We start from the raw sequence: 19686 nt of genomic DNA on the forward strand, positions 1-19686 counted from the left end.
TAACTACACTGGAAGTTAGAATACTTTACAGAGCTTATACAGGAAGAGTTTATAACCATTTGCTCTTGTGCCAATGTCTTCAGTTAATTTTCTTCCTTGGTGTTTACCATCTTCCCACCCTTTACAGGATGTTTTCATACACAATGTTATCACATCCCTTCTCAGCTTTCCTTTTACTAAGCTAAATGAGCAAAGCCTTTTAGTTTCCTCCTTTAATGCAAGTTCTATATTCCTGGTCTCATGAATGGCCCTTTTCTATGCCTACCCTAGTTTGCTCCTTTCTTCAGCACCTCAGGTATCTCCTTCCTCTGTGTCTTTGCATCAACAGAAGTTCAAACTATGCAGAAGAATACCACAGTGTAAGGGAATGTTTCTTAAAATGCCCAGCGTCACAACTAACACTTGGTCACAGTACAGAGAAAAGCAAAATAATATTGTCAAAAAACATACCCCTTAAAAAAACCCTAAAAAAAAGAGGGAGATGAGAGAAGTCACATCACAAATAAAACCACTGGTGTACAGCATATGAACACTGCTTTTAGATAATGCAGGAGTGCCATTTAACTTCTGCCACAGTCAAAACCGGTAAATTCACCAAACTAGTTCACATAAACCAGCAAAATCCATATAAAATTAAGCAGAAGAGACAAGAATCTAAAACCAAATGATATTGACTCAAATAGTATTCGAAAGCTACTGTGAAGATATCCACATCACGTTCAAATAGTCTCAGATGTGGTTTACTCTTAGAAGGATAGTTACTTAAGCTTTCCAAAGCTCCATCTAGATGCCAAACTGGACACCTACAAGTCAAATTCAACTTTGTTTTCACCCAGTCATGCTTGTATTGGTACTAAACTGTTTTGACTATATGTTAATCCTAGCCACTAGTACAACTCTTCCACAGAAGGATTTGCCCCTGACCTCCCAGATTCACCCTTTGTCAGTCCTCTCTACTCGTAGAAGAGTAAAAGGCCACCACAACATGCATCCAAACAGTTTCAGTATAGGGAGGTACATTTTGTTTCAAGATTCCAGTATCTGAAGGGGGCCTACAGGGATGCTAGGGAGGGACTATTCATTAGGGACTGTAGTGATAGGACAAGGGGTAACGGGTTGAAACTTAAACAGCAGGGGTTTAGACTGGATATAAGGAAGAAATTTTTCACTGTTAGGGTGGTGAGGTACTGGAACGGGGTTGCCCAGGGAGGTAGTGAATGCTCCATCCCTGGCAGTGTTCAAGGCCAGGTTGGATGAAGCCTTGGGTAATATGGTTTAGTGTGAGGTGTCCCTGCCCATGGCAGGGGGGGGGTTGGAACTAGATGATCTTGAGGTCCTTTCCAATCCTAACTATTCTATGATTCTATGCAAGAACTTAAACAGTACCACCAACTCCTGTACCTATAGTTGGAAATGCTACATTCCTCAAGATGTTTTGGGCTTACCTGCTTCCCCCCAATCACATGCAATGCCATACACCTGTCAGTTCTAGAAGTCAAGACATCCAAATCAATAAAGTAACTGCACACAGCTTAAGTGCTGCCCAAAGAGCAAGCTCCTAATAAAAAGCAGTGCTGATGTCACCTGACTTAAAGAAAGGCTCCACAAAGCTTGAGATCATCCACCCTCAAGCTATCAAAAAAAAAAAACCCGCACACATTACAAAAAGTCCTATCTTAAAGGACAGTCACATCTGTTGCAGACGATTAGTACGCAGAAGCATTTCTTATGACTGTTTAGCAACAGCTACATGGAGCCAATATAGGCAAATATCCCGTTATCATTCTTGTCACACTGACATTACTTGAGTTTAAAACAAGTCACCTTCATTCAGTATTCAGTCATGCCCCAAGGCACCAAGTTTTCCAAGAACACTGACCGTGGCAGCCAAATATAACAGTTGAGGTTAGCATACTACCAAGACAATAACAGTCTTATCTATACTGTCAACCCTGCATACACAGGGCATCGGAAAGGTCTGTCAGAACATTGCAGACCACCACCCAAGCAATTTTTTGAGGGAAGGCCTCAACTGTCACCTTACCTAATCCTGGTAATGCTCAGCAAAGCAGTCACAGGCAAATAACAGCATCTTGTAGTCATATATAAGGACATGCAGATATTGTCACATGTTCCACATCAACATTACTCAAGCACACAATGCTGCTAACTCAGTACCTCTAGATCAGGGAGGATCTTGGGACACTTGGAAGTTGAGATTATGTTTCCAAAGCCTCTGATATTGTATTAAGCAGTTGTTTTACCAACTGTGATAGCACACTATCAAACCAAACAGCTTCTGGATAAAGGAAGTTCTGTAGGGAAGTTATTAACAGAGCTGACATTGTCCCTCATCTGATGCAAATGAAAGTGACAACACTAGCAAGAGCGGCTGTAAAGGCTACTGTGAAACAACAGCTCACATTGGCCACTAGATACTAACAGATATACAGACACCTGAAACAATAATGTATTTCAAGTGTAGGAGAATACCAGGTTGTCCTAATATTCCCCAGAGATAGCTGCTAGCCAATAATAGCTTTCATGTGGAAGATAATATTTGTAAATCACACAGGTGCAACACTACCTGGACACAATCAGCCCCAACACTTCCTGTAAAGCTGTTCTCAGCTGCATGCAGCTTTGCCAAAGCAACACATTGCCATGGTAAATATTATTCCAGGTTTTTTTTCTAGGCAGTCTGAGCAAGACAAATTTCACTGCCTCCAAGTACAAGTTAGGGATAATAGAGATTTTGACTGCATTAAGGTTTTATGGAAGCTTTTCCGTTAAGAAGCTCCTGTGTGCCCCAAGACCCAAAGCAGAGACTTTCAGAGCACACTCTGTGTAACAGTCATACCTTCTGCTGTACACTAAAGCACAGCTTCCCAGATGGGTAAGGCTTAAGAAGTTTTGCTTCCCAAGGAGGACTGCAAGCTTTAGCTGCTATGAACTGGTTACTTCCTAGTCAAAACAAAGTAGGGCACTCCTCAGTGTACGACTAAGTATCATGTTAAGAATAAGAGAGTTATGTACATAGGAGAAGCAAAGACAGGACTGCTTGAAGCTAGTGAGCACTGGGCTGACAAGAACAACCATGTGCAATACTCACACAAAGCAGAGACATGCATGTGGATTGCAGGAACAGTCTTCATCTAAGACAATAAAACTCCCATTGGCTGTTTTGTACTCCTCATTTAAACTTTTATATTTTCAGTTACCTGTCATTCCATCCATAATTTTCATCTTTCAACTTTGAAGATGGAAATTTCCAGGAGAAAGAAAAAAAATTAAATCTATGATTTTACTATACAGCAAACTGGCAGACAAATGACATGAGGTTGCCTAGGACAGTGGGGCACTTTGTCATAATTTCTTATTTGTCATAATAAAGCTGAACTTTGAATACTCAAGATCTGCTGTTCTTTAACAACTCTGGAAAGTACATCACAGGAAAGTCAATTGCCCTATTGATATTCTTTGTTATAAAATGACAGAAAAATATAAGCTGAGTAACTTCAGTGGAATAAGCAGTGGTCTACAGTTTCAGATGCAAGAGTTCAGAATTACTTCAGTTCACACAGCCAGAACAGAAAGCAACAGGAATCAGATTTTCTTATAATCTGCTATTGTGCCTCTCATATTACACCACAAAATAACTCTAAAGCAGGAAGAAAAAATAATTGCAAGCTCTAAGACCATATGATGTCTGTTAATACCAATTATCATTTCCATCTAATAATTTCTCACTACGTCCATTTAGGATTCTAACCTGCTGTGGAAAAGTTCATGTAAAACACCCCCTATCACTATGGTGATGTGCCCAGATATCTCAAAGCACATCCTGTGGGCAAGATGCTGTTTCTGTGCTGCAGAGAACATCAGCTTTAAGAATCGCATAATGAGTGTTCATTAGAAATTAAACCTATTTGCAAAAGAATGCCCTAACTTGACTATCTCCTACCCTGAGCACCTAATCCTTCAACCTTAAGAACCGAACAAAATCTAGTATGTGCACTAACATGCATTTTATTACAAACTATTTTTGGTCTCAGAGCAACATTTGTTTTCATACACTGATGCAGATATACAGCTGACAGCAGGAGGCTGGCAGACAGGAAGACCCGTATAAGAAACTACTTTTAATACAAAATAAGAAAATCTACACAGCAAGGAAGGAATGACCCCAGACACAACAATTAGTTAATAGAAGATGCAATTACTGGTAAATGTCTATTTCAGGAGACACCCAGAAACAAGCGGTGACAGAAGAGATGAATGATACAGGAAGAATGAGATGAAGGCCAGAGCATTAGTAGGAGAAATTCCACTGTCATGCAAACTGTTTTTCAAATGACTGTCTAAATGCTGCTTTGTGCAGCAACCCAAAGAAGTAGAGCATCAAAAAGCGAGTGCATCAGTCCCATGACACTGATGCTACAATCACTGTAGGCACTTCACAGGATTCTTTTTTCTGACCAGGAATTGAGAGCAGATCCAGGAGAACCCTGCAATTAACTTAACTCTGTCTGCAGAGAATACTTCAGAAAGCCTCCGTGACTTAGCAGATGCTACAGAAAAGTAGTTAATTCAGCTTTTAGTAGCTACTACCTTATTACCCAAGATGAGCAAATGGAAGAGATTAACATGGATGAGAGCCAGCACTGCAACAAACCTAGTTTCCAAAATGATATGCTAAAACTATACCAATTAAAACAATTGACAGGCATGTGTTTGCCACTCATTTGCTACTGTAATCCAGTTTCTCATCTCACAGCCCAGGTAGCTGTTGGAAGACAACAATATCTGGAATTCCAGTTTAACAGATTAAAGTTAATGGTCGTAAATTGTTAACTAAAGCCCTTTTTCATATCTTCAAAATAATCTCTCCTTGCTGTTCTCCAAGCTCATAGAATCCTCCATAAAATAAAACTCAGACTACTATTGACACCGTTCAGAAGAAAAAGCAACCTTACTATAGAAACATGACTGCACAAACATTGGAGCTGAACAAGCAAACCCACAGTATGTATGAGAACACTGGGGTTTGATCATTTATATATATTTATGAGAGGTCACTCAGCACTAATCTGTTTCAGGCTACAATGAGAAGCTCCACACCCACCAACAGGTAGCATCAGTGCTTTTTGAGGAGACATAGGTAGTTCATTCCCATCCAAGGAATACTGAGCAGGATGAGTATTTTACTCTAACAAGTTTTCTGTTTATTTTTAAACACAGCATCCTTCAGTTAAAAAGAGGTTCTGGACCTCTTATGCTAGAGTTTTTACTTTCCTGCTCCAAGTGCTGTTGGGAAAAAGGTCCTCTAGGGAGTCCTAAATAAAATAAATATCCACTGGCCTATCCAGTATTTCTCCTCAGCGCGCTTAATCAGCCTACAGCCTGTCCCATTTCAGCTGTAGTGCAGTTGATGCTGTTTAACATCATCTCATGAATAGTTCTAGTACACACCACAAGTATTATTATTAAGCCACTAGACAGAACTACTGACCCACCAATAAAAAGTTCCACTAATCCTAGAGAATCCAGCCAGTAAAGATGCTTTAAATTGGAAAAAAATTACCAGCACTTCCTTCTGAGACAATAATATCACATCTAGTACTGTCTATCCTAGTTGTGTACAGAAGTCGATGTCTTTCTTTGCATATAACAAAGAAAACTGCCCTTCAGTTGATAATACCATTTTGCTAAAATCACATCATCAGGCTAGACTCTGCGTATTTCATTACGGTACTACTTAGACTATAAATCCCTCTAGTACCATTTCTTTTCAATTTAACCCTCTTAATTAGAATCCAAATTAAATGAATGCCCTCTCTGCTTTCAATTTCTCATTTGTGTAACTGTTGAGAGTGACAAACAAAAATCCATCTTAGCACACTGGATGGTATTCTGTGCACATAGCCTCATTTTTAGCTCTTTTTATTAAGCTTTTCTGTTTCAAGCATAATTTGATACACATGACAATTAGCAACTGTTGATGGATACAGGAACTGGTAAGCTAGCAAGAGGAAGCTTTCAGAAGTAAAGGCAGTCAGGAAAGCAGCTTCAAAACAAGTTTCAAGTTTCTCATTTAACTCACAATTTTAGGTACCAGCAGAGAGACTTAAGTTTGACAAAAGACCATCAGTTACAGTGCGGCTACAGCCACTTCATTAAATCTTACCAGGTTGCAAAGAAGTTTCTCAACTTTCGAGCACTTACTACTTGCTGTCCAACATTAGAAGTTAATACTGTCAGATGTCATTTTACTCCCCCACCCCAGTATTACCACAAATACAACTACAGCAACTGATGCAAAAATTTAGGTCATAAAACACACACTGCAACTAAGCTGCCACATTTTCATCTGCATCTCAAATTTCTTTGATTCTCCTTCTTCAGGCCTCCTCATGTAGAAGCATTCTGGACAGTAAGTTTTGGTCTGACATTCACACCCTTAATCTTACTTGCATCCTACTTTCTCAATACAGCACCCTACATCCTCTCCAGCTTTAAAATCAGGCTTTCATTAAGTCTCAAAGGCTATTAAGGCAACTGCTTCCTTTCAAAATTCACACACTACTTCAAACCGGTCACAGCTTTGCTATTATCTCTTGACAGATTCCTGAACTGCTCTCACCCACCCAGCTTGAGTATTCACAGACAAAGCCTTAGTTTTAAATCTAAATGAATGGAGACAAAGTGAAACAGAAGGCTGAAAACAGGGGGGAACAAATGTAAAAGCCTACCAACATTTCTAAAGAACTCCCATTATCTTATTGCAGTGTTTTAGAAGAGACATACAGATATTCAGTCTAATCAAGTGTCTCCAAATAGTATTGTTACACTGTTAAAATTGCAAAGGTGTTTCAAAATTAACTCTTTTCTAGTTGTTGGGGTTTTGTTTGTTGCTTGCTTTAACCTATACACCATTTTATGATACCTAAATTTACAAAGACGCTTAAAATACCTTTTAAAAATGGCTTAACTCCTAGTGATTCAGCAGGTTTTAGGATCTCCTACCAAGCAGTAACAAGCTTTAGGTAAAAAAAAAGTAATAAAACAACAAAACAAAAACAAAACTGTAAGTCAGTAACTTTCCAACTCTTCACAAGCCTATACGTGGGAAAAACTCCACAAGCTAGCAACAAATCCTTTGCACCAAGCATTCATACTTAATCATGTTCAAGCTTCACAAAGGCACAAGTATTTCATTGCAATTTAAACTCTGTCTGGACGCCTAAAGAAAAAAAAAACATACGGAATCCAGTTGTTAAGAGCTTCCTTTGCTCACACACAGAAAGCTTAAAATAAGAGGTGTTACTTTTTCAGACCAGTCCCACAAATGCAGGCAGCACACTAGTAACCAAGACGCTGGCTTATTAGCATACCAGTTTAGCTATTTCTTTTCACAGAATGACTCAGCCTACTATTTTCAAAGTTTTCCTTAAATATTTGTCCTACATTTTACAAATAGCTGTAACCAACTACAGAAAAAAACAACATATCCCAAGAAGCCTTTGCCATTTTACAATACTGAGCATAGAGATTAGCTATACATCCACATTTGCATCCACTAATCCAATCCCTCCTGAACATGAATGCTCGAGATACCCCATGCGGATCTTTCAGAGGTAAGATCGAGAAAAACATCCATGCTTCTCCACAGCACAGTTTCGTGCTCACAAGAGAAAAACTTGCCAGGAGTTTCCCTGTCAATAACAGCACACTCCGTTAAAGCTGCAGCTCTTTATACGGCAGCCAAGAGCAACTTAAGAAGGCAGCCACATAAGGAAAATTTAGTTTACAGCTGTCCGCTTTAAACATATGTATGCATATCCGTAAGGAGTAGAAGCTTGAGTTGAAAAAGCTTTCCATCACCGCTCTCACCTCGCTCTCAAAGTCTATATTTGGTATCGCAAACGTATTCAAGGAGAAAGAGTATTTTACAGGGAGGCGGAGGAAGAGGGTACGACATGAAGGTTGCCTTCGCTCAGTCCTGACTGGAACCGCAGATGAAAAGCAATCCCCGCCAAAGCGGCCGCGGCCGGGAAGCCGCAGACATGTGCTGCCCTCTGCTCCGATGCGGAGGGCGAGCACGGCTGCAGCCACAGCCCGGCTGCACCCACCGGGACAAAAGCACCGCAGAGGGACCGCGCCGAGGGGGAAGGGGGAGGCTGGCGACCCGCCCTGGAAGGACACGGCCAGCACAGGCGGCAGCACCGCGGCCGGCCCGGGCATGGCGCGCTCCGGGGCAGGCTCCCAGGCGGGGATACCCCGCTCCCTTCCCGCTGCCCACGCCCCGCTGGGCGTGGGGGTGTCCCCGGCCCCCCCGTTCATCTAATTTTTACCTTCATCTTCGAGCTCTAGTTTCTCCAGCATCCCTTCGGAGGCGGCCGGGAGCTGAGACGGAGCCGGAGCCGCTGCCGCCGCCTGCGGGAGGGAAGAGAGGAGAAGGAGATGAGCATCCAGGCAGGGACTCACCGGCCCCGCGGCAGCATCGGAGCAGCCCGGCGCGGCGGAGGGGAGTGGCAGCGCTGAGGGGGCGGCTGGCTCTGCTCCCGCCGAGCGCTCAGAGGAGGGAAGGTGAGACAGCGCTGGGGCCGGGCGGCGGCCACCCCTTGGCCTCCCACACGCGCGGCTCCGTGCGCGCTGCCTCTTACACACGCACCGCGCACACTGACGGGGGAGGACCCGAGACTCGCCCTTCCTCCCCCCGCCGCGGCGGCGGCGCCCAGCCCATTAACCCTACGGCCCCCGGGAGCGCCGCGGCCGTGCCTCCCGGCGGTACCGCCTCCCTCCGCACGGAGGGAGCGGCAGTTGGCTGCCGGTGGGGGCACGGGGAGGCCGAGCGCCCTTTCGCCGGACAGGGCTTCCCGCCACACCTCGCCACCGCCTCTTCCCCGCCTCCCCCCCGCCTCTCCCCCCCTCCGGTGAAGGGATTGGTACATTCCATTTTGCTGCAGTCAAGCCCGTTGGTCAGCAGCGGGAGGGGAAGGTTACTACCATTTCTGCGCAAAAAAGGGAGGGAGAGGTTTACTGCCCCAAGAGCTCTGCCAAACCAATCGCCTTGTGCAGCCGTCTCTGCAGTCTCGGCTGTTCCCCTGGCTGCTTTGGACTAGAGTGCTACAAGAGGAGGCGGAGGAGAGGAAAGCCCTCAGCTCCCCCCGCAAGACGGGGTTGGTATAGTCCCGCGCGTTCACCTGCAAGGCAACGGCGGGGAAGCCGACAGTTCCACTGCCCTCTGGGGGGGGGGGAGGGGGGGAGGAAGAAGGCTGTGATGATGAGGGGTTTCCCCTGTGTGTGAGAGGGAACTCCCGCAAGGGGCCGAGCCGCCATAGCGGGGTAGCCGCTCTGGAAACAGATATGCTCGTTTCCATTTAAAACGTTCAAGAAGTTACAATTCAAGATTAGCCCGAATGTCGGCGTCTTCTTGTAAGTCCCGCGCCTCTACCAAAGCCGGTAGCTAGCCTCGGAGCAGTCCCCTCAGGAGGAGGAGGAGGGAGGTTGTCCTCTGGCTGCTTATTACATGTTTCTGTTCGGCCACAAGTTAGGGGAGCTTGACTTTGGGTTAGTGAAATTCTAGTTTACATTATGCAGTGCATCAGACTAGATGATCCTTTAAAAATCATTCTTGAAGAAACAAAAAACAACCCCAAATTGACAGCCCCACCATTGCTGTCACTACAGACAGGTATTTCAGAGCTATTCTCGACTGTGCTGGATATGAGGTGGTATAAAGCCCTTTGCTTGGCCTCAAGCACCTGAGCAGAGAATGCTGACAGCCCAAACCACTTGCTGTTACTCGTGTCTGAAGGATGGAGCTTACACCATAAGAGGTTCTGCTTACCAAGAATGGGGCTTGTTGCATCCACCTTTACAGGTATGCATCTGAGCTTGTATACCAGGCTACAGCAGAATCAGTAGAAATAAGGAAATTCTTTAAATAGGTTCATAATTTATATTTACTTAGACAGTGAGATGTGGTAAGCTATAGCTAGTCTTCCTTAACTATGATGAATAGGTCCTCACTGACTATTTAGGAAGTCCAGCAGGACCAGGTCAGACAATGGATGCTGTAGAGGTGGGTAAACAGATTATTTATTTGGTAATGGCACAGATCTTATGGGCAGACACACATGCATGGTGCTCCAAAAGAGTCACAGGCACCATTAGAGAACATTTAAAATCTACTGGTGCCTAAGGAGAGGCTCAAGCTTTATAAACTCAGCAAATCTTTCAAGAGGGGATGGTAGAATGGATCTATGTTAGCACAGCAATGTGTGTATAACATAGGAAAGCATGAAAGGTAATTTAAAGCTATGATTGGAGGAGAACTACAAACCATGGGAAAACAGAAAGCTGTCTGTTTGTAATTTCTGCAGTCCAGAGAAGTTTCAAGCAAGGAAGCTAACTGCTGGTAACAGCTTTTTTGCAAGCTGCCTCTCTATAGGGACACTTTTAATGATAGATGAGGACATTAACAATATCCAGTTCTTTTCTCTAAAGATCCTTTGAAACAAAAATAAATCCTAAGCTATTTCATTCCTGGTTGTATTTTTAAAAGACTTCTGGGATTTCAATAAATACTCTTATCTTATACCAGTCAGAGAAGATAGCAGAGCAGTTTAGATTAATTTATAGTATTTTCAGCCTGTTAATTAAAATGCTTTGGAAGGTTTTAATTATCTCTGGCAGCTATCTTTAAAAGCTCTAAATAATTTATTGTCTTTATCTTGTACCTTAATATTGATAAGAGTTCTCAACCTGTTTTCCTAACTAAGAGAAGAGTAAGATTATAACGTATCTGATTGGAAAAAGCTGGCATGTTTCTGGTTTTGTTTTTTTTGTTGTTTTTTTTAAACAAAACAAAAAACTGAACAAGTATGTACTCCCCATAATTATCTAATAAGCACCAGTCATGAGGAAATACAACTCCAGGGTTGGTTGTAGCAGGAAGTGACACTAAGTCTTTAAAGCTGCACATTGCATTTCACTTGCCACAAAACACAGGTATGTTTGTGAGAAGTCGGTTACACCTATTTCATGTAACAGGCTACACTGTGTGGGTAACCTCAGAGCTTACTACAGGATCAGGGTTTCACAGTGGCAGAATCTACATCTAAATCAAGAGTACTATGAGAAACTCAAGTGAATATAAAGGCAGTAATTTAATATGTAACAGAGATTTGTAATGGTAACATTATATCTATGTTGTAACATCTATACTGCCCCCAAAACCCCCAAAGGAAATAGAAAACTAAAGGCTGAAACTCCATCCTTCAGTCTGCCTGCAGTCTTAGAATTTGTCTAAACCAATTCTGGACCAGCTGCAAATCGTGGCATTCATTTTGCTCTTTGCTTTGCAGTCTAGCTCCTTTTGGCGTGTGTGCAACACTGAGTAAGAACAGGAAACAGATGCAGCTGAAAACCAAAGGGACTGAAAGATTGGGTTTTGTCGAGATCAGTTCCCGATCCAATTCATTGTGTGGTTGTTGCAGTTAGAACGGACACAAGGAGTGCTGAAGGCAGGAGTGACGGTGGGAGCACACCTGGAAACAACCCACTCTTAAATCAGTTTAAATCAGTGGTGAAAACACCATCTTGTTCTTTGTCAACTATTACAGCATTAGATAAATTAGCAGGTATTTTTACAAGTCTTAGGTACTACCTCTCTCTACAGACTCTGTCAGTCTACAAAAAAGATTACTGGTTAAAGATAGGAAAAAGATCTGTCTTTCAAAGGACCTATAATTCTCACTAAGATGATATTTAGTGTAACATTTAAATACCTGTTCATTGTGACTGTTCATTCTACTGCCACAGGAGTTTTAAAGTAACTATAACCTAGTTAGATTGTGGTTTAAAAGTTTGCTACCAGAGTGTGTCAGGTTACTCATTTCAGCTGTTTGAGATACCCAATGGGACAAGAGAGTATATACTTCATGTACTAAATATTGCTAAGCAAATTAGATTTTATATATAGAAGTTCAAAAGACAAATATATGCAAAACCAAATCTGCCTGAATACATTTCTTCTTTGTCAGGGTTCAGTTTGGTTTTTACAGGGGCATTATTTATGCCAAAACCCGTGGACCTATGACATAACGCTAATACAGAATCTTAATACAGCACTACTGGCATTGTAGAGGCAAAGTAATACAAGGCGTGGTTGATACAACAGCACAAGTCATAAAAAGATGGATGTAAACAAAAGAGATTGTAGGACTTCTGGGAAGGCTAGGATGCAGGTTTTAATAGGTAACTCCTTACTTTGCCTCTGCCTGTTTTCTGTAGCTCTCTAGGGTAAAGGGAGTGACTAATGCTCTGTGGCAGTAAAGTCAGTCCTGTAAATTATATATGCACTTATAATGAATATGTTAAAACCTATCTGATACTCTAGGAGTCCTTTTAGTCCTATGTCCTACTGAAGGAATTCCATTATTTTCATCAGAAGACGCTAAGTATTTCAATTGTAGAGACAGTTCAGAGATATGAACAGTAATTAGCAGCAGCAGATTATTTTTGGTGTAATTTGCTGCTATTTTGTCTCCCTGGATTAGCAGGAATGCATCAATTGGGATAGGTGTCTATTCATGGCAGTCATCAGACCAGCTATACCAAAACACTTTGAATGACGCCTACTGTGTATGTAGCTTTTCATATCAAACAGGTTACCCTAGGCTGCTTCTTCTGCAACTAATGAAGAAACAAACACTTCTAGGGCATCATTCACTTGGCCTGGTTCAGACAACTACTTAGGATAAAGTGATTTAGAGGCCACAAAGATGCTCCGAGGGCTGGAGCACCTCACCTGTGGAGACAGGCTGAGAGAGCTGGGCTTCTTCAGCCTGGAAAAGACAAGGCTCCAGGGAGACCTTAGAGCAGCTTCTGGTGCCTCTAAGGGGCTACAAAAATTTTTGAGAGGGACTTTTACAAAGGTATGTAGTGACAGGACAAGGGGGAATGGCTTTAAGTTGAAAGAGGGTAGATTTAGGTGAGATTAGAAAAAAATTCTTCACATTCTTCACTATGAGGGTAATGAGACACTGGAACAGGCTGTCCAGAGAAGCTGTGGCTGCACTGTCCCTGAAAGTGCTCAAGTCCAGGTTGCATGGGGCTTTGAGCAACCTGATCTAGTGGAAGGTATCCTTGCCTGTGGCAGGGGGATTGGAACTAGATGATCTTTAAGCTCCCTTCCAACCCAAACCATTCTGTGATTCTATGATTTGCAGTCACTGTACTGATCAGATCTCTGGTCAGGTTCATTCTGCCTACCATATTATCTATAAGGGAAGGAGGGGAGGGAGACAAGAAACTATAAACTGTAAAGTGTAACTTTTATTCCAAGATGAATAAGAGAACAAATACACCCATTTTAAGCAGTAAGGGGGAAGAAAGGTCATCAGAAACAGCCAAGGTGTATAAACAATGTCAGGGCAGCTTCAATCACTGTAGTATCTGGCTTGTGGTAAGCAGAGGCAACACAAGTCAACAGGATTTCTGATGCTATCTCGTACGACACTCATGCAAGCAAGTCAGACAGTCCAGATAAAATGACTGCTAAAGGTCACAGCAGTATTCACAAGGAAGGTAGTAAGATTTCTGTATTGTCCTGGAGGGGTTGAAGACAGGGTTCCAGAGAGGTCTGTGTTCTATCTAATATCATTCAGTGACTCACTGATGACTTGATGAAGAAATAATGAATAACCTGATAATATTTTCAAATGACTCAATGGTAAGAGATGCTGCTCTTTTAAGGATAGCCTTAGAACTTAAAATAATCTTGAGAATTGCCGCAGTGCTTTGAAAAGTAGGATGCACTTTGATATGGGTAAGCAGAGCATGCTACAAAATAATCAAATGCAAAAATAAAATGGGAAAGGATTGGTTTGCAGCAGTGATGCAAGGAAAAGAGCTGAGAATGAAAAAACATGTCAGACAACAATGTCAGATTCTTGGGAGGAAAAAAAAAATCACACTATCTACAAATGTGTTATAGGTAAGACACAGAGAATCTGTTCTACACATTCCCTGGCAAGATGCCAGTTTATGGGGATACTGCATTCAGTTTTGGGTAATGAACCTGAGAATTAACCAAGGAAGTCCAAAAAAAAAAGGAACAATAATTTAGGAGCTCAGAAAACATGACTTGTAAAGGAGGACTTGAAAAGCTCCCAGTTTCTTAGTCTAAGGAAAAAAAATACAACTGAAGGAAAATGCAAGAGTAATCTCCAAACATAGACTCATAGATTCATAGAATAGCTGGGTTGGAAGGGACCTTCAAAGCTCATGTAGTCCAACCATGTGCAATAGGCAGGGACATCTTCAACTATATCAGGTTGCCCAGAACCACATGCAGCCTGGCCCTGAATGTCTCCAGAGATGGTGCATCCACCGCCTCTCTGGGCAACCTGTACCAGTTAGCACCCTCATTGTAAAGAATTTTTACCTCACATCCAGCCTGAATCACCCCTCTTTTAGTTTAAAGCTGACACTCCTCATCCTATCACAACAGACCCTGCTGAAAAGGACCTGGTGAATGCTTCTAAGCAGGAACACATGGGGCAGCTTTTACTCGCTCACCAACTCTCCTTTATCCCCTCTCCAATGCAACTGACTTCAGAGTGGGTCTGGAAGCCCAGCAGCAGTACAGCACTTAGTACATTTAGTGCTTCATGAGGTGCACAACCTCCTCTTCACCCATGAGTGGGTGGACAAGACCCTCGGGGCACATCTCTTGAGCTATCTGCTGAAATTCTTACCCAGGTCTGGCAAAGATGCCTGCAAAGCAGCATTAAGGTCTTCAAGCCCATCTCAGCAGCCTGAGTGTGTTTTTGCAAGAAGGAAAGTGATAAAGTATCTTCTGGGTCCACTGGTTATGGGATAAGAAGTTATCTACTTAGCCTTTAGCAGGGAAGTCTTAGATTGGACTTTGGGAGAACTTTTTGAACAAAACAACAGTGAAGCACCAGTACATTTTGCAGAAAAAGACTGTAAAATCTGTCACACGAGGGTTAAAACATTTGTTGGAAATCCCTTACATATAGTTAATTGTGCTGTGGAATAAAAGGAAATTTTCATGTCCTTACAGACTTATTTTCTTTTGTTTCCATTTTTGTCCAGTCTTTAGAAAAATGTATTTATTTTTAGCATGATAATTCAGTGAGAAGTCTTTTATGTATGTTTTGTACAAAAGCCAGTTTACTACCAATGTAATAGAAATGTCAGTTTGCTTTGCCCCCTTTTCACATAAGTATCCTTAATTCTAAATTAGAAAAATTCTAAAGCAAACATTGTTTGAATAATAATAAAGATTACATAATAGTCTTTGATGGTTGGGTAGGAATAGAAAGAACAACCTATAAAAAGAAACGCTGCTGCAAATCACAAGTCAGTGTGGAACACACTTATTCAAGCATTGCAACAAAGCCATCACATGTGCTTTATTTAGAAACAGGCATTTCCAGGTGAATTCAAGGCTGCATTTCTCAAACCTCTTCCTGACTTTTCTACTCCTCCTTCCATTCTGATCAATGAAGGCTTAATACTGATGTGCTGGGAGTGCCACCTCCTAGCTCCTGTTCAGCAGTAAAACCCAATGCCCTTTGAAATACTTCAGCAGAAAAAAATGCTACTTACCTTATAAAACCTAATGGATTGAGAGCAACAAGAAGGAATTCCCATCTAAATGCAAATCAAGGCAAACCCATTTTGAATGCAAAAGTAAGCTAGAAATGGTAATTTTCCCACCATTTGCTAGTTCCTACAATTACAGTTCTGTACAACCCAATAGTTAACAGCTCTTCTCCTGATGAGCTGTCAATGAACAACTTAGATTTTTTCCAAATGTATGTCATAGATATGCTTATTCTGTTACAATCTGTTTGTGCAGAATTAATTTTAAACACTTACTGCTTAGTTTTGGTTTAATTTAGTCTGGTTCATGAAGTGGAAAAAGATGGAAATTACCAGAAATAAAAGGTTTCATCTGCTGGTTAAACTCAAAATTAAACACCTACTTGTTTTCTGCTAGAGTGTGATAACTGATATCAGTGGTTTATGACCACTGAGAACATTAGAATCCATGAGGCTGAGATAAGATCCTATCTTGGATCCTTTCTGCTTTTAAGAATGCTAACTGCATGGTGCAGAGGCTGGCTGTAGTGAGGCATCTGTGAGCCCATTAGGTGGTGACAGACCATGGGCAGTCCCAGTGAAGAGCTCTGGGCCTGGTTCTGATATAAAGTTCTTCTTACCTTGAAACACCCATAATGAATACTGCACCTATGCAGGAATTGTAGTTGCTAAGAATTTATTCTAAGGAACTTCTGTTCCAGCACCTAACAAACTAGTAAGGAAAGAGATGCCTCATACAAACTGCTGGATTCAAATCTTTCTTCCTGTACTGGAAGGAATGCAATAAAATTTGCTCTTGTCTTAAAAGGCTTTTGAAATACTAAATGCTATAATCATGTCAGTGTGTAGCACATATAAAGGAAGGTAGTGACAACTCAGAGATTACAATTTGTTTAGAACACAGTAACCAAATCCAGTAACAAACACTGGCATTGGCAATGTATGCTGTACTGGCATCATGTGTTTTCCACTGGATCCTTACTGGGGTCTGTTGGTGCTCTATCCCTAGTCTGCAAGGCTGAAATTAGAGACACAACTGTGTAGTGACAGGACAAGGGGGAATGGTTTTAAACTGAAAGGGGTAGATTTAGATTAGATATTAAGAAGAAATTCCTTACTGTGAGGGTGGTGATGCCCTGGTTGTCCAGAGAAGCTATGGCTGCCCCATCCTTGGCAGTGTTCAAGGGCAGGTTGAATGGGATTTGGAGCAACCTGATCTAGTGAAAGGTGCCCATGGCAGGTGGGTTTGAATGATTTTCAAGGTCCCTTCCAACTCTGACCATTCTGTGATTCTGTGAACTATCCTGAATCAGGTAGGAAGTGATGGAGCAAGTTTATATATTCTATGTGTATTTATAAGACTATTGTGAGGCTGATAATGGCTCTAACAATTTTGTTTTAAAACAGCTCAGATAGAGTTTGCCTTTGGATAAGAACTCTGCATTTAAACATTTTTTTTTTATTCATCCCAGTATCATCAGAATATGACTCGCGCAGGGGTCCTAAGCAGGAGTCTTTTGACATGGAGTATTGAACAAGTACATACTGCTTTTATATTTTGTAACTAGTAACTAGCCTTCCACTGCTGGTATCCTCCCTTCATGATAAATATAACATAATATATTAATTATATTAACATATTATACTAATTTATATTATAAAAACATATATAATTACACAGTTAATTATTGCTGATGAGCAGTTGCAGTTGGGGATCTTTAGTAGATTAAATGGATAACATAAATGGAACAACAATCAAATTTAGCCAAATCCTTAAAAAAAAGAGGACTATAGGAGGGCATTCAGCACAAGGAAAGATAATTTAACTGCCAAGTCTTCACTGCAGTTAAGAGTACTGAGTGTTGAAATCTGTTTACCCTGAAGATGTGTGAACTGAATGTGCAGAGTGATTTCACATTTTTAGTGGAGAGCCCTTCTGAAATATTTCTGTATGGAAATAAATTTGCAATTTAATTACAGTTAATCCCAATTAACTGACTTAATTGAGAAACAGGATAGATTTACAGAATGTCCTTTGATCTAACACCAGGATCAGAGAACCTGTCTTACACACAGCGTCCTGTAGCACTTCACTTTGGGAAAATAAAAAATGGAATTGTGGCAGAAGAGTCAGGCATTTCTAAAAAATAAACTTCAAAGGAAGTAAAAGACCAAGGAATGTTTAGATCCTCAGCTAAATTCTTACAGAGAAGTCAAGACAGAAGTGGAGAAGAGGCAGGATTTGTTTACATAACCTGTAATCTCTAGCTGTGTGTCTGATCCTGTATCACTCTGCAACTCAGATAAGGCAGAGTTTTGAGTCATGGATATCAAAGACATTCCCTACATAAATCTTTGTGACCAATAATAATTCCTCAGATTACTTGTGTGGAATATAGGTGGAGTCCAAATCAACATTATCAGTGTGACATGCTATTAATCAAACAGTCCAGCATTTAAATTCTGTTCTTTTGAGCACAAAGTTCAAAAAAGTTAAGTACTTGTGAGGAGCTAACCTGTGTTTGTTAAGAATACTGATGTTAAAAGTGTGTTACCTGATTCTGCAAATACAGGGATGCCACTTATTTTTTATCTTTTCCCCGTTTTAAAGTGTTCTTGTCTTAAATGTTTGTTATTGTATATACTTGAAAAGATACACTTCAGCAGTTTTCACACATGCTTGAGTCTCTTTGAACTAGGGCCTACCTCTTACCACACTGAGGGGCACAGTTAAGGGCAAGGGGAAATTATTGCTGTAGAGAGCTGTAGTAATCAGGTAATAAACATGGTTACAGTAGATATTCTGTTGTGACAATTGTACATTTAAAAAAAACCCCAAAGAACAGATTAAGATAATACTAATGGTAAAACCATAAAACATCCACTAACTTAAAGTTAATGGAAAAGAAGAGAAAGTATGAGCCACACATTTACTTGGGTCTTCATTCACTACCATTCACTGGCTATGGATTATTTGTGTTAAAGTTGTGCACTTACTTAAGTACTTCAAGTGGATTGAGGCCAGAGTACTGATGAGTAATCTGCAGAAGAGAGGCCATTGAGAACAATACATTTTTAAAAATACTCAGAGCCAAATCTGATTTAAATAAACACATTTACTATACACCGTTTCACTTTCTTCTTCTTAGTGTTATATTTCAAAGCCTCAGTCATGGATAGTGACTTCACTGTGCAAACTCTTAATTACACCAGCTTTCGATGTCTGTATTTTTTGAACTTAAAATGAAACACCTTTTCCCTAACAAAGCCTGAAGTTAATTGATACTGCACTTCAGGCTTGAGTAAACTTTGCGAAATTCTAGTAACCTATTAGTAGCTACCATTGAAATGTAAATTTCATGATCATCAGCAGTTTTGAAAGGGTGAAAGCAGATCTGTTGAGCCCAGACATTAGCAGGATGATGCAGGTCAAAGTTACAGGGGTGGTTTATTGAAAAATAGAGACAACCTTCAGCTCAGAGCTGAATCACCCATAATCTCAACAAAACTTCTTAAAGAACTTTGCATAGACCTAGACTGAACAAATAACTCACATTGTGGCACAAGCTGCACTAAGAATTGGGTAACTGAAGGCTAAACATGGAGCAAATGATCTGCATTAGAGATGACCATTTTCTGCAGAGCTTATCATGACTGAGGTTCTCAGTGCTCAAAAGGACTCCAGAAGGAGAATTAGAAGGCTATCTCAAAGAGGCAGGCAAAGATAATTAAGTATTTTTCAGTGCAGTTCTTGGAGGACTTTAAACATCAAAGAAGGAGTTCCTCATAGCACTGGGGGCTTGTGTGTTTGTACTAGGTTTCATGCCCACCCCACAGCTGACAAACTAGTCATGAATGCCATCAGTGGCCTCACTAGAGCTTGTGAATTCTGTTATCTCAGAGTAGCTACTATTATGCATAGACAAACCAATATATTAATAAACTTCCCTCAACACAGAGCCTACAACTGACCTGTAATCTCCAATAAATTGATTTTTGACAAAGAGCTGCTTTTGAGATGGCACTGATTCTGCACAGCTTTAG

General features: G+C 41.2%; 1 protein-coding gene across 4 annotated transcripts in view; it reads right to left on the reverse strand.

The window, feature by feature from the left end:
* The window catches only part of PRKAG2 (protein kinase AMP-activated non-catalytic subunit gamma 2), a 216614-nt gene that overhangs the window by 42477 nt on the left and 154451 nt on the right, over positions 1–19686 (reverse strand). For 3 of the 4 annotated variants that reach the window (XM_034064345.1, XM_034064320.1, XM_034064383.1), the window contains one exon: positions 8355–8436. In XM_034064345.1, coding sequence (XP_033920236.1) covers positions 8355–8436 — 82 coding nt within the window. Of the gene's footprint in view, positions 1–8354; positions 8437–8674; positions 8846–19686 lie in introns of those variants that run through there. The other variant, XM_034064411.1, reaches the window with a different exon arrangement.

This window comes from Melopsittacus undulatus, chromosome 1 (genome assembly GCF_012275295.1).
Source record: "Melopsittacus undulatus isolate bMelUnd1 chromosome 1, bMelUnd1.mat.Z, whole genome shotgun sequence".
NCBI classification, from domain to species: domain Eukaryota; kingdom Metazoa; phylum Chordata; class Aves; order Psittaciformes; family Psittaculidae; genus Melopsittacus; species Melopsittacus undulatus.